Genomic DNA, 14,008 nt, shown 5'->3' with positions numbered 1-14,008 from the left:
TTCACTCTGTTAATCTTGGTGACGAGGCCTGCTTAAGTAGTTCAAAGCCTACAAGTAGCCTATGCGGAACTGCTAGGATTAAGCTCTCAAGGCAGCTTTCTCAGCCAAAGGATAAAAATTCAATCAATCAATTCCGATATAAGATTAATCTATGCCATGGTCTTATTACAAGGGTTGCATTTCAGTTACTTTGGTTAAATTGCCATTTCTCATCGCAGTAGTTCAGCTTTTGTTTTGCTTTTATGCTGTTTGCAGTGGACCATAGTTTTCTGGTAGTGTAATTGTTAAAACCAGGCTGTAGAAATACGACGACGTAAAGCGACGCGATAGAATAAATTATTCAGCCAATTCTTCAGAAAAAGCTTTTTCATTCCAAATCACAGCGTTTGTTTCATTTATGATTTTATTTGTAATTAAACAGGTTTTTAAAATGGATGTGATTGTCGCATAACGCGCTCCGTACAAATATTACAATGGCTTTGAAAGTGGAATTTTCCAGGAATTGTCTCCTGCAGACGTTGAATCAACGTGAAAAACGGTTGATTTGCTGTCTGGGTTACTTGGCGTGAGTGGCTGAGCAAACCGAGCCGCCGGGTCATCGCATTAACAAACACAAAAGTGTCGAGGAATCAGTCTTAAAAACAGACGAATTTAATCACACAAGGTTTAAACACCAACACAATCAAAAAAACTTGACCACGGAAGCCAGTAACTACTGATTGCACTTCTGCCTCGTACTGTACAAGCAGCGAGGATTGATCAACGTCTTCTTTTATTTTAAATTTACCTTGTACCAGTAAATCATGACAACAATGTTTTTTGTATTTTGATGTTCTGCATTAGCCTACACAAGCCGGTTATGAAAATCTGTTAAGTTTACATCGATTCAGCATTTTTAGGCGCAGCTTTAGCAGATATTAAAACGCGAGTTTATTTCACACAAAATAAAATTTTTATATAAATTGTAATACTTATTCAAATAGAATCAGCACCTTACATGCCCGGATGTGCTTCTTGCTGTTCTAGTATAATTTGGAAACAAAAGTGTCAAGATTATTATTATAAGTTCTCCATTACCCGCCGATATAGAACGTTGTTATCGCAATTTGACTTTATTCAACTTAAGATGAAAATCTGCAACACAGCATTCTTAGATAACCAAACTACTGTAGTCTACAAAACAAAATCAATTACACTTAATTAACAAAATTAAGAGTTATTCAAACATACGTCTTGGAGTCTGCCTTTTGTACGAAGCTTTTTTCAGATCACAATAGAAAAGAGTACAGTTGTTTCTATGCAATTAACCAACCACCCTCTTTTCTTTTCTCTTTTTTTAGCATTGATCAGCAAATTGCCAAACCCAAAGTTGGCTTGAAAAATATATTAAATACCTACAAAAAAACTTTATATGGGCCACAGTGAAGAAAGCTGGAAAGAAAATTTTATGGAGGCAAAAGCAACTATTGAGGGGGGAAACGCCGTTCAACATGAATTATAATGGTATGGCTATTATCAAATATTAAAGTCAAATTCTTAGGTCAGAACACCATAAAAAAACAATTTAAAGTTTTTCAATGAAATGTTTTAGTGCAATAATTGTCAATGAAATGGCTCGGTGGTAATTACGCAGAAGCAGTCCAGAAGTTACTGCTATGTTTTAGATCCAGCCCTATGTTTATTCTAGACCTATGTTTCATTTCTAGCATTTGTTTCATTCATGGACCAAAAATAACAAAAAATATTTTATTTTTAAGTTGAACGTTTGAACGTTAGTAAACGTTATCGAAAATAGTGAACTTGGTGAAAAAACAAGTTAATTAATTTTTATCACATTATTTCCTTGTTGACTTATCCGGTATTCTTATTCTATTTTTATGACTAAGCTACACAACAGTTTTGATATCGATAGGCTACGTCTCAGTCACGTTTGTTGTATATAGATTCTCTGCCAAACAGGCTGAGGCAATAAGATTTTTTGATTGCTCCATATATATATTTTTGTCGTAATTTGTGCACAAATATCAGACAAATATCACAGGCAAGTGTTCTTGTTTTGACGGGTTTTTTTTACAACTTTTTGGTGAAATTTTTCCCACTCAATTTTTTCAAAAAAGTTTTTTCAATTTTTATTTGTTTGTGTGGTGGTGATTTGGTGATCGCATAAAAATTGGCATGTTGAAAACATAATTCTGCATATTAGTTTTCTCTAGGTCTTGATTAATGTGCATACATTAACAGATATGCCAACAACTGGAAAACAACCTTACCAATCCATATTTTCAAAGTACAAAGAAAATTTGTGTAAGTAAGGCAAGTAATTAACAAATTAAGCATAAATATAATCATAACAGACATGCAAACTTAACAAACATAGTTATATCAACTACTGTTATGTATTAACATAACAGTAGTTGACCAACGATAGTTATTTCTTCTGTTGTTCGGCAAATAAACAACGCAAAAAAACAACGCAATAATGCAAATCAATACTCAAATCCTCTACAAGCAGTGGCGGTTGATCCAAATAGGCTGCAGCCTACAATCGTGAAATTGGTAAATGTAATGTAAAACAGTGCAAACCATTTTTGCAGCTTATTCACACAAAAAAAAAACGGCCACGAGCAGCCTCTGTATACGTTGAATCAATGTAAAAAGAACGTGTTTTTCTGTCTGAGAATGGACAATTGGACATGCATAAAACTTGACATTAAAACGTTAAAAAGTTTTGAAATGTGACGTCACAGAAGGCTGTTAGCCTAGTATATCAGCCTCCTCATTTTGCTTGTTAGCCTAGTATATCAGCTTCCTCGTTTTGCTTGTTTGCTAGAAACATGAGCGTTATCGGCTTGGTGAGATTCTTCTCGGCAATGCCAGAAATCGTCACCGAGTACACGTCAGACACGGTGACGTAACGAGTTGCTTTGTCTTCACGACCAACCGGAGACTTTTCAGTGGTGTCGGGGGATGTTATGACACTCTCTTCAGTTGTGTCATCCACAAAAGAATATACTGAATATACTCATTTTGCTGGAGGAAAAAAACGAATTCGTTACCCAATGAGTCGGTTATGAAGGGATATAATTTACAACATTATTCTAAAAAAATTGCGATTCTTCTGACACTTTGCAATAGATTCAATTTCGCTTTTAGCAGCATGATCGCTGCTTAGTTTACAATGTAGATACTAAAAACCTGTTTTATTTGTAATTAAACAAGACTTCACTTGCAAGCAAAACCTTTCGCAACAATGAACAATAGCCTAGGTGTGAAATTGTTTATATCAAACGGACAAAACCAAAGTGTTTACGTCAGTACAACTTGCTTGAAAGTGATTTTACCACAAAAAAGCAAGCAGGTTTATGTACAAATGAGATATGGGATTAAATAAATTTATAACTTCACCAAGTCAAACATATTGTAGCCTAGTTAGCATAAACAATTAAAAACATAATAACTATAAGTTTCTAATGAAAACTTCCAAACAAGTGTCCACATTCATTTTGCTTCTCATAAAATTTTTGACGTGAAGTTTGAGCAATCGCTGAAATCAAACCTAATCTTTTATCGTAGAATTAACAAGCTGAAGGTATCACTAACAAATTAAAAACTTTGAAGCAGTTTGTTGCGTACTGTTCCACATAACTTCATCGAAGTTGATATGTAAAATCATTAAATTTTACTTCAATAAAACTAATTCAAGATGGCAGACAGCCAAAATTACATAATATTGATTTAGCGAGCTGAAGATGTTCAGTCAACGTTAAACTGCAGATTTCACCACCTTGGCAAAAACATTTTAATAATATTCGAATGTATATTGGCAACCAGCAGCCGAGTGCATCTTTGCACGAGCATCGTCATACTACGTTGAAAAATGAAACATTAATAAATGATGGATTTCAAAGGCAGCGTTTAAACCGCGCCACAAAGCGAAGACAGAAACAACGAAATTGCAAACAAACATTTCTCATATCTAAAACTGACGTCACACAAATAACGTCAGACAAGTGCCATTTTGGTAAACGGTTGAGACTTGAGTGTCGCACCTTGTATGTTGAGTGCAAGGGACGAGTGAACAATTAGTTAAAACATGAACTATTCGTTGGTTTATAAAACAAATATCTTGTGTTTGCACCTCAAAGGATATGAATCTGACCCCGGGGATAAACACGATGTCTCATTGCAAAGGACATAACGTACAAAGACGTTAAACCGACGTGAAAGTATCGCACTCAACAACCGAGGAGCTGTACCGTAGATAAATGTACAAAATAAAATGATCCACCATTTCTAGGGTTAGGCTACAGATTGAAGAGAGCCAAAAGATGGGTAACAAGACCTTTTTTAGCACAGGGTCCTGGCCAAATCTGGGGGTTCACCAGACGATGTAAAAAAGCTACACATGAACAGATGAGAAGTCACAATAGATATTGTGGCAGAACAAAACATAGGATGTTAAATTAACCCAAGGTATTGTGTCTTGGCAACCGACTGCAGTAGCCATAAAATGTTTAATGTACGCGTCTAAGAAGATTTTCTACCATAGAAATATCGAGCATTAGCATTGCGGTGATAGTCTATGGCTTCATTGGCGTACGGACAAAATGGCGTCTTGAAGGTCACCGAGGCTAAAAATAGATGTAGACTTTTGCGTAAAATTTTAACAATAAAACATTTTTAATTTAAAATCAACCAACACAGAAAAAGGTTTGAACAGAAAGATTATTTTGGAGCTATATGGTTGTCTCAGAGTTCCAGCCAGCTCAGTTCATCAGCAAGCAGAGTTGTATGAGTTGACTCGAACAATTCTAACCTATTTCCTACAAATCAAGCTATTGCATAATTCGACCAAGCTCAATGGTATGAGGAGGAAAATGAAGTCCCAGTGGCTCGACCAACATCATTGCGAGATTGTGAACTTGAGGATTGAGCATCAGTGACATTTGAGCCGGCTATCCGCTGACTGTCATACGAAGCAGAAGGATTATCAGTGAAAGTTTGGTTTCGTTGAAATTGACTTGCCTGTCCATCACCGCTGCTAGCGGAACTAAGGACACTGTAGGAAGAAGATGGAGAAATTGAAGAGGAATCTGCTCCATCAAGGCTGTTTCCTCCAAGATTACGTTGATGATTAATGTGGTGGGCATGTAGAGGTCCTGAAGAAGTAGTTAGTGAGGACATCGATCCATAATGTGTCCCAGCCGGCAGCGGTGCATTCTTGCTGTGTGACCTGGAATTAGGTGATTGTCTGCTGTCGCCACCAGCCCAATTGGCAGCAGCGTGCTGCAGCATTGACGGAGCGTGTTCGTCAACTGTCAAAGTGGGCACAAAGCGTTGACCTTTTGCTGGGCCAATGCTGGACCCACCAGACCCCGGATGGTATGAGTTGTCACTTTCGGCTCGTCGTTGGACACAGGGACTGACCCGGTCGCTGCTGCTTCTTCCTATGTTTCTTGAGCCTTTTGATGTTTTAACCGCATTGGAAGAGCCACTTGCTGCGGATAGACTCTGCTTTTGATTTGAAGAATGCGTGGGAGCACTGCACCTGTACACTCCCTCAATGTTTGAACGACCGGATCGATGGATGCGAGCATCGATGATGGAGGAGTCACTGTTGCGGTGAGCATGTGATCCACTAGGATGCGGATTTAAACCACTATTATTAGCAGGAATATTGTATCCTTGTATATGATTAGAAGGAAGAGCGGATGTAGATGCAGAAGGATGGACTACATGAGGTTGAGAAACATTTTTTCCACCGTCACCATGTTGTCGGACTTGAGGATCTACGAACACCTGAAAAACCACAAGAAGACAGTCAATGAATCGGTTAGGTTCAGTGTAGGCAGCTGCTTACATTTCATGAAAATTCTAGGTCTGTTTGATAATATTGGATAAAAATTGCAGTTGCTACATTTGCTATACATACCTCGCCACAAACTGCAATCGCACAGCGATGACTGACTCCGCTAAACAGACCATTTAGTTTTGTAGATGCTGAGTTGGGTAACGCTTTGCATTAAAAATAGGATTGAAATATTCAAAGCTCGTAGTCGTAGCGTTATTGAAAGATTGTGTGATGAACGTTGCTGACAAACTCGACTCCAGTATTGTGATGAAAAAATCAAGTGAAAAAATTTCATCATTGATTGGAATCATTTCACAACAAATTCTCAACTAGGAAGAATCCACTGTGAATTATTTACAGCGCAATATTATCTTTAAAATTAGCCTGCTCCGGCATTGAATGAGAAGCTCGAATTGAACCAAAAGAAAGCAAAATCGATAAGACAGACAAGACATACTTGATCTCCGTAATTTGTTATAACGACAGTTGAGAAACCCATCCTGAAGCTTTCATTGTCGAAATCTTCAATTTCTCTTCCTTGGTGTTCAAGCAACGAACGAGTTCTATCACTTCGCTCCTTCTCAATTTGAACTTTGTTCTCTTCCATCTGCAGAAGTTATCACAATGCCCATAGATGGATAATTAAGGTAAAGGTCCCATACTCAGTTACTGAGCTTTGGGCAATGAGAAGATAACGTTCTCATTATACTAAGCTTTCGGCACTAAGGAGAGTAGGGTGGCCAGTTCCTTTCTCTCGGCCGACTTTACTTAAGCAACTACGCCCACCCAATTTATTACACCTTGGGTAAAGGTGAGCGGTGTTTTCAACAACCATCTGAAGCCGGGAGTCGAACCAGGTTTGTATAATTGGAAAGCCAACGCCTTATCCGTTGCGCCATCCCACCGCTGACGGATAATTAGATATGTTTAAATTAATATGATTAAAACTATTCCATGAGCATGTATTTCTGTTTGCATGAGCAACAACAAATTACTTTGATTCAGGCAAATAATCTCTTTGTTGCAAGCAAACAAACGGCAAGATTGGCTTTTCAGTAAACAAGAAAAAACGACAAGAAAAAACTTTTCAGTAAAAAGTATATATCAGCCGCATAGCCGAGTGGTGAGAACCCTGGAACGACGCTTCAAAAAGGGCCAGTTCGAAACTGAAGAACGTGGCGCTGTATCTTCAGGAGGACACGTAATGACATCCTTAAAGGTGGACGTAGATTGGCTTCCTTGCCTTCTAGTCCACTTTACCTAAATCTTCAACCACCAGATGTACGACCAGATGCAATTAAAACATATAAAAAAAAGGAGGATATGGTTGTGTCCTCAGTCCTCACCCTCTGTTCCAACATTGCTCTTCTTAAAGAAACTTTTTGCTCCAGATCTTTCAGTTCTCGCTCGTGTTGCGCCTCCATTACTTTCTTGACGTTGGATTGGTAAGCGACCAAGAGGTCCGACTCTTGTTGGAGCTGCGTCTGCAACTGCTTCCACTCCTTCTCTTGATCTTCCGAGAGTTTACCCTGGATGAAGAAACAGAAAAAAGTCCAGTTGCATTCTCAAAAATATGTCACACGAACGCAGTAAAGGCTGCATTTGCATAGCCGAGTGGTGAGAACCCTGGAACGGCAATCGAAAAGGCGCCGGTTCGACACCGCTCAATAGCATGCGGCTTAGGGTGTAACACTCCGACCAACTTACTTGTTGGCTAGTTATTGTGGTTTGCGAAATGACCTAACTTAATCAAGGGAAAAAAAATTTGGGAAAAAAAATATTGTTTAAGCAGGCCACGCTCCCCGTTTTTGTCGTAAAATCCCCATTACCCCTCAATTTGCTATATCTCGTATCCTGGTGGAGATAGAGAGCTGATTTTGCCGCCAAACGATGCAGAATACCAAAGTTTCTATCCGACTTATAAACATTAGGGTGTTTCATTTTTTCACCATTTTTGAAATTCAAAATGCCTGGGGTCCCATCTGGTGGTATTTGGAGAAAAAAGTTTACACCCCAAATTTTTTTCAATTATGACGTCATGTTGAGGTGGTCCACGAGGTTTGAAATTTTTGGACCTCAAAATCTCGAAATTTGGCCGTATCTCCGGAACCGCTTATCATAGGTCGACAAAATTAGTATCAAAATGCGCAGAAGGGTCGGTTTCCCATATCTGATGTAGAGAATATTAAGGTCTATGTGCTTCAGAAAAAAAGTTATTTTAAAAAATCTGATTTTCGGTCTATTTTCTCCTGATGAACAGAGATCAGGTGATCAAGATGAAAGTTTTTCTGTATTTTTCCACTCTTGGAAGCTGTTATTGCGTAATAATAGTTGGTGTTAAGGTTTCAGTACTGAGCTTGTCTAGTATTGCTATCTGGTTAAGCAAAGCCCCATCTTGCATTGCTCCGGGACTCTTCTTGGCGCCGTCCACAAAAGAAATGACATGGGAAAGATATATTTCGTTTATGTGGAACATGCGTTAAAGGATATGAATATCATGACCAACTTCGTCATTAAAATAATTGACCAGTCAAGTATTGACTCCGGACTTTTTTCCTGTGTTGAGAGCAGTCGTATCAGCCATGCCTGATTGCCTGAATATACTTGAGATAGGTGAACTCTGCAAGCCTCCTGGATGATGGTGACAAAAATCAGTTCTGCAGTGACCGACACACTTTTGGGAAAAGATTTAACAGCAAGCACACTTTCGTGCTTCATGCCATTATCATCAACAAGTTGGCCCAAGAAAACGTATCGATCTATTTTATCGACAACGCGCCCATCATAACATAACTGCATGGCAGAAGCTGAGTTGAGAAGGTTCTCACTTTCCATCAGAGATTTTTCTTTCGTTTTTTGTCGTTGGCGGTATACTGTCGAAGGTGATGCAGCATTGCAGCTACTTGATCTTTTCCAAAAACCGACCTCATAAGATCTGACTGCTAGCGTACCGAAGTCATCCTACGATTAGCAAGTACACAACTTCTATCATTTATGGAAAAAGAATGTACTTTCTTGTACACTTTTCCCCAAACAGCTGGTTTCAGAGCCTCGTATTCCTTATCATCTTCCCAATTCATATCACCATCAGAGTCGCTTTCGCTACTGTGTAGACATCTAACTACTCCCTTTCTTTTTCTCTGTTTCAAACATAGAGTGCCGATGCTTGGGCAGGTTGTATGCCAGAAGTGCTAGGTTTCTCTGTTTGCTAAAGACCAGCTTTGGTCCATATGCCAACTACATCTTTCAGCAGTTCATCTTCCAAATCTTTAAAATGGGGTATTTTCTTTAATAACTTAGGATTAGTTTCGGCTACTTTCTTCCTCAAGTAAAAATAGTGACTGACTATATCTGAATTAAGGGGAAGCGCATTTCTCTCCAATTCCTTGAAGTTTTGCATCGACTTACTAATACCTGACCTTAATGCAATGACACTTAATCTAAAGCAGGTGAGCAGCATACCTCTTCCTCAACGGTTACATTAATATTATAATAGTAATACCTTCAAATTACCATTTTATCTCTTGCAAAACGAACAAGGACTATTATTACGCAAAAGCAGCTTCCAAGAGTGGAAAAATACAGAAAAACTTTCATCTTGATCACCTGATCTTTGTTCATCAGGAGAAAATAGACCGAAAATCAGATTTTTTAAAATAACTTTTTTTCTGAAGCACATAGACCTTAATATTCTCTACATCAGGTATAGGAAACCGACCCTTCTGCGCATTTTGATACTAATTTTGTCGATCTATGATGAGTGGTTCCGGAGATACGGCCAAATTTCGAGATTTTGAGGTCCAAAAATTTCAAACCTCGTGGACCACCTCAATATGACGTCATAATTGAAAAAAATTTGGGGTGTAAACTTTTTACCCCAAATACCACCAGATGGGACCCCAGGCATTTTGAATTTCAAAAATGGTGAAAAAATGAAACACCCTAATAAACATGCTATAGCCCTAAAACCTTTACTTCTTTCTATAATGGAGAAAAACTGTTTTGAGAGTAAAATCTGTCATTTTTGAAACAAAATGCTTGTATTTCAGATCTTGGCTTGCACGATTGTCATTCAGTCATTAAACATAACCTTTAAATCAAACTTGTAAGCTGTATAAGAACAGTGATGTTTTATTCAATAATGAGGCATGAAACAATCAACACAAAACTATACAATACATGCTAGACAAACTACATTGTCCTGTTAATTTCTCATTGCGAATAATATGCATTGTTAACGTAACTCTTTGTCTTTATGTCAACATCACTTGTGTCACGGATCTTTTGGCTATTAGTTGTTTCCTTCACGTGGCCTATCAATCGCTCACAATAAGTATTGTTGTTTCGAAACACTTCCCAATCATCCTTACTCCCTGCTGTCAGACATGGTGAAATGCAGAAGTTGCTTCCATAAATGCCGCCAGCGGACGGTTTGACCACAACAGAGCTTTGGTGTCTGCTTTTTTTGCTGTTGAAATCCTAGATACATCAATGTTGGCATGCAGTGCACCCAGCGCAGCTATCTTTGGGTTCAGCCATTTCTCACTGTGGTCAATAAGCATTTCTTTGCTGGCTCAGAAGCATTACAATGCTTTCATGAAGCTTCTCATTTTTTGTTGAAGTTGATGATGTTGAAGCAATTTTCTCTTCACTGCCACTCATACACTTAATTCACTGAATGATGACTTTGGCATTTCCTCTTCAGAAGATGTCTCTAATTCATTACTGTTACTTACTAGTAAAATCAAACTCATCACTACCGTGTTTATGGCAAGTTCTGAGAGTTCTGTCTTGCATTTGCTTCAAATTTTTGCGACTGACAGCCACATCAACACCACCAATCACCATGTTACGTTCTGAGCGCTGATCTAAAAGAAATTTTAGCTCTTTTGGATGAACTCTTGAAGACATTGGACAAGAGCAAATAAATTTGTTCTCCAATGGTCTGTACAGGGGATATCTTTTTCATTGATGGTACTGTCAAATGCGAATTTGCATTTACACGAGCAAATGTCAAATAGCTCATTAGCCTACATTGTTTTTCAAAACTGGCAATTTTTTGCAAGTAGCTTGGAGATGCGAGTCTCTTTCTTGGTTGTGCCTTCAAACTAGAAATAAGATTTAAACTGCTTTTGATTTTTTCTTTTATTCTTTGAGATGATAACAAGACACTTTCTAAGTTTGCAAAAACCCAAGTTTGGCGAATGTCTTCTACAAGACTTGCAACATCAGAGACAGTAGGCTTAAAATTGGGACCTTTTCCAGGTTTTAACTCATGCTGCCTCCAAAAATATCCTAATTACGTGATGGAGTGTTGGCAAACAGCATAATTTTGTAAGCTTTTGCATTACAGATACATTGCTCAGAATACTCTGACGTGACATTTATTGTGTAATAGCTTTTTATTATAACCTCTAACCTGTAAATAAAGGATATAACCTACATTTAAGTAATGTTGAAAGAGCTTCTATCACAGACATATTGCTGAGTATATTTTGGCGTGATATTTAACGCCAGCAGTTTTAAAACCTGAGGTAATTACTTAACCAGCTTAAAAGCATTATTTTGGTGACCTGGGGAAAATTCATTATTCGACTTCTTACATCTTTGTAATCAATTTTGAGATAATCATCATAAAATTGTGTGTACCAGTGCACAGTGCTGTATATTGGTGAAGGAAACTTGTAAAATTATACTGATTCAATTCTGTGAAAAAGTTTGAGAACAACAATACTGTCTTCTGTTCAATGACTGTACTAGTTATACAGTTGTGAGTTTGAATAAAGGCTATATGTAATAGCTTAATGACATTGATCTGAGCCATGATCTGAAATACAAGCATTTGGTTACGAAAGATGCAAATTTTACTGTCAAAAACAGTTATTTTCAATTATAGAAAAAACTAAAGGGTTTAGGGCTATGGTACATTCATAAGTTGGATATAAACTTTTATATTCTGCATCTTTTGGTGGCAAAATTAGCTCTCTACCTCCATCGCGGGATGAGATATAGCAAATAGTGGGGTTATTGGGGTTTCGCCACAAAAATGGGGAGCGTGGCCTGCTTAAGTGATTTTTTTTTTCAAAAAATTTTTCCCCCTTGATCAAGTTAGGTCATTTTGCAAACCACAATAACTAGCCAGCAGCAATTTGTAAAAAAAGTGTGTAAAGTGTTACACCCTAATGCGGCTGTGTCTGTGGCAGGACACTCAAACGCATGCCTGAAGGTGGACACGATGATTGGCTTCTTTGCCTTCCCGTCCACTTAATCTAAATCTTCAAACACCAGGTGTAAGCCTGGATACGACAAACAAAGTGAAGAAGCCATGAAGCAGCATTTTAAACTCGTTACGGCTTTCCACGGCGCAGTTGACGATAAGATACAGCCAATAAAATGGTTACATTCTCATACGACAGAAAAAAAGTATCTTTCTTAATGCCACGATCTTCACTGCTAATGTGGTTAAGTATGGAGAATGATAACGCCACGGGAGTCGGGACTTAAACAACGTTTACGAAAAATCGAATATATTGACTACCAGGGATAAGCTTTCATTGACAACACTCTCATCGCAAAGTTGAAAAAAAGTAACAAAGGCTAAACAAACCGTTTGTTTCTGGTTTAAATCCAGTATCGACTTCTCATACTGCTCGGCCAGTAATGCTAGCTTCCTTGATTGATCATCTTTCATTCGCCGGAGCACCTGCATTGACAGCAACACAAATTATACTATCCTTGCTGGGAACGGTGCAGTCAAAATTAGCCAGGTACCTATGGTATAATTTTCGGTCAACAAAGTTATTCAAACTAAATCAATACGAAAATATTTTCAATCAATAAGTTTTGTTGTATGTCAGTTTTTTTTTTCTGTGATGATTGCAATCCAGATAGCAAAACGTCTACAGTCAAAACATCTAAAAGTCTACAGACGTTGAATCAATGTAAAAATGACAGATTTTGCTGTCTGGTGATATACAAAAATGACCAGTTGAGACAGTGGCTCAGAGACTTTAAAATCGTTTTAATATCCCAACAATTTACAGTACAACCAATTTGAATAATAAACTAGCTTAATCTAGTTTCAAGGGGTAATGATATCTCGGGACACTTACCTCTTTTTGCTCCTTGCGAGGCACAGTGTCTGCCACGTGGTTTCTCCATGCTTTGTATTGCTTATCTTGGACTTTGACCGTTTCTTGGAACTGCTTCTTTATCTGATGCTCTTTGGACTAAAATTCAAACCAAATAACTTGTCTGACAGCAAGCGAGAGGATTTTACAACAAACCTCTTGATAAAAGACATAAACTGAATTATTACTACACTAACAGAGAGAATGCATCAATGCGTTTGGTTTTTAACCGATAGCAACTAAATGTCAAACATTATGATTTATGTTCATATCAAGAGTTTTGTGATGGAAAAATTCTGACTACAATGACGTCATCACAGCACAATGATATTGTGAAGCGGATCGAATTCACGTGAGGAGTCGCCTTTGATTGAAACTACAAGCAATTCTATCCCTCCACATGCACTGCTGCCCGACTAGCTGCTCTGCCTGCCTCTAGCGTCATGTCACGTTACTCTACTACGTGGTCTGTTTTTTGCATCAATTCAATGTCGGTCGACGTTGAAATCCACAAAAAAATTAATTTGAGGGAATGATTTGAGGTGCTGTGAGGTTGTTGTCAGAGCACCAGGGAGGGCAGCAACGCATGATGTGTTTCCAGCTTGCGAAGTGAAACGTTTACATTGATTCAACGTGATAAAACGTCCAATCGATGAATTTGTTTCAAGATTTGCAATTTATAATAAAAAACGGCAAAACCAAAGTTAATCGTCCACAAAAATTCCACCAAGCTCACTTGAACATTACGACAGGCATTCCCACTGTAGTTATAGCATTGTGCCTTGGTTAATGTGTTAGTAAAGCAGAGATACAAGCGACACATATCTAAGGTTGCTGCCCGCCATGTACTGTCACACAACAACAACGCTTCCCAGAAGAAAAAATTCCAAAATAAATCGTTGCCGCCAAAATCAGCAAAATTTAAGTCTTTTGGCCTTTTAAAGCTTTCTATATCAAGGAATCCTTACACTTTACTTGACAAGATTTTTAGTCAGTTGTTGTTAAAAGTTGCTGTGTTGTAAAAGCA

General features: G+C 38.0%; 1 protein-coding gene across 2 annotated transcripts in view; it reads right to left on the bottom strand.

The window, feature by feature from the left end:
* Positions 1-424: 424 nt before the first annotated feature.
* The window catches only part of LOC145765195 (serine/threonine-protein kinase TAO3-like), a 34,623-nt gene continuing 21,039 nt past the window's right edge, over positions 425-14,008 (bottom strand). For both annotated transcript variants that reach the window (XM_082576972.1, XM_082576973.1), the window contains 5 exons: positions 12,964-13,080; positions 12,459-12,554; positions 7,198-7,380; positions 6,309-6,458; positions 425-5,799 (listed from right to left, as the gene is read on the bottom strand). In XM_082576972.1, the coding sequence (XP_082433098.1) occupies positions 4,858-5,799; positions 6,309-6,458; positions 7,198-7,380; positions 12,459-12,554; positions 12,964-13,080 (1,488 nt within the window). In that variant the 3' untranslated portion in view covers positions 425-4,857. The remainder of the gene's footprint in view (positions 5,800-6,308; positions 6,459-7,197; positions 7,381-12,458; positions 12,555-12,963; positions 13,081-14,008) is intronic.

The sequence above is a fragment of the Aplidium turbinatum genome, chromosome 2 (assembly GCF_918807975.1).
Source record: "Aplidium turbinatum chromosome 2, kaAplTurb1.1, whole genome shotgun sequence".
In the NCBI taxonomy this organism is placed as follows: domain Eukaryota; kingdom Metazoa; phylum Chordata; class Ascidiacea; order Aplousobranchia; family Polyclinidae; genus Aplidium; species Aplidium turbinatum.
Note: the sequence above shows the minus strand (reverse complement) of the source record. Positions and strands in the feature narration are given on the sequence as shown.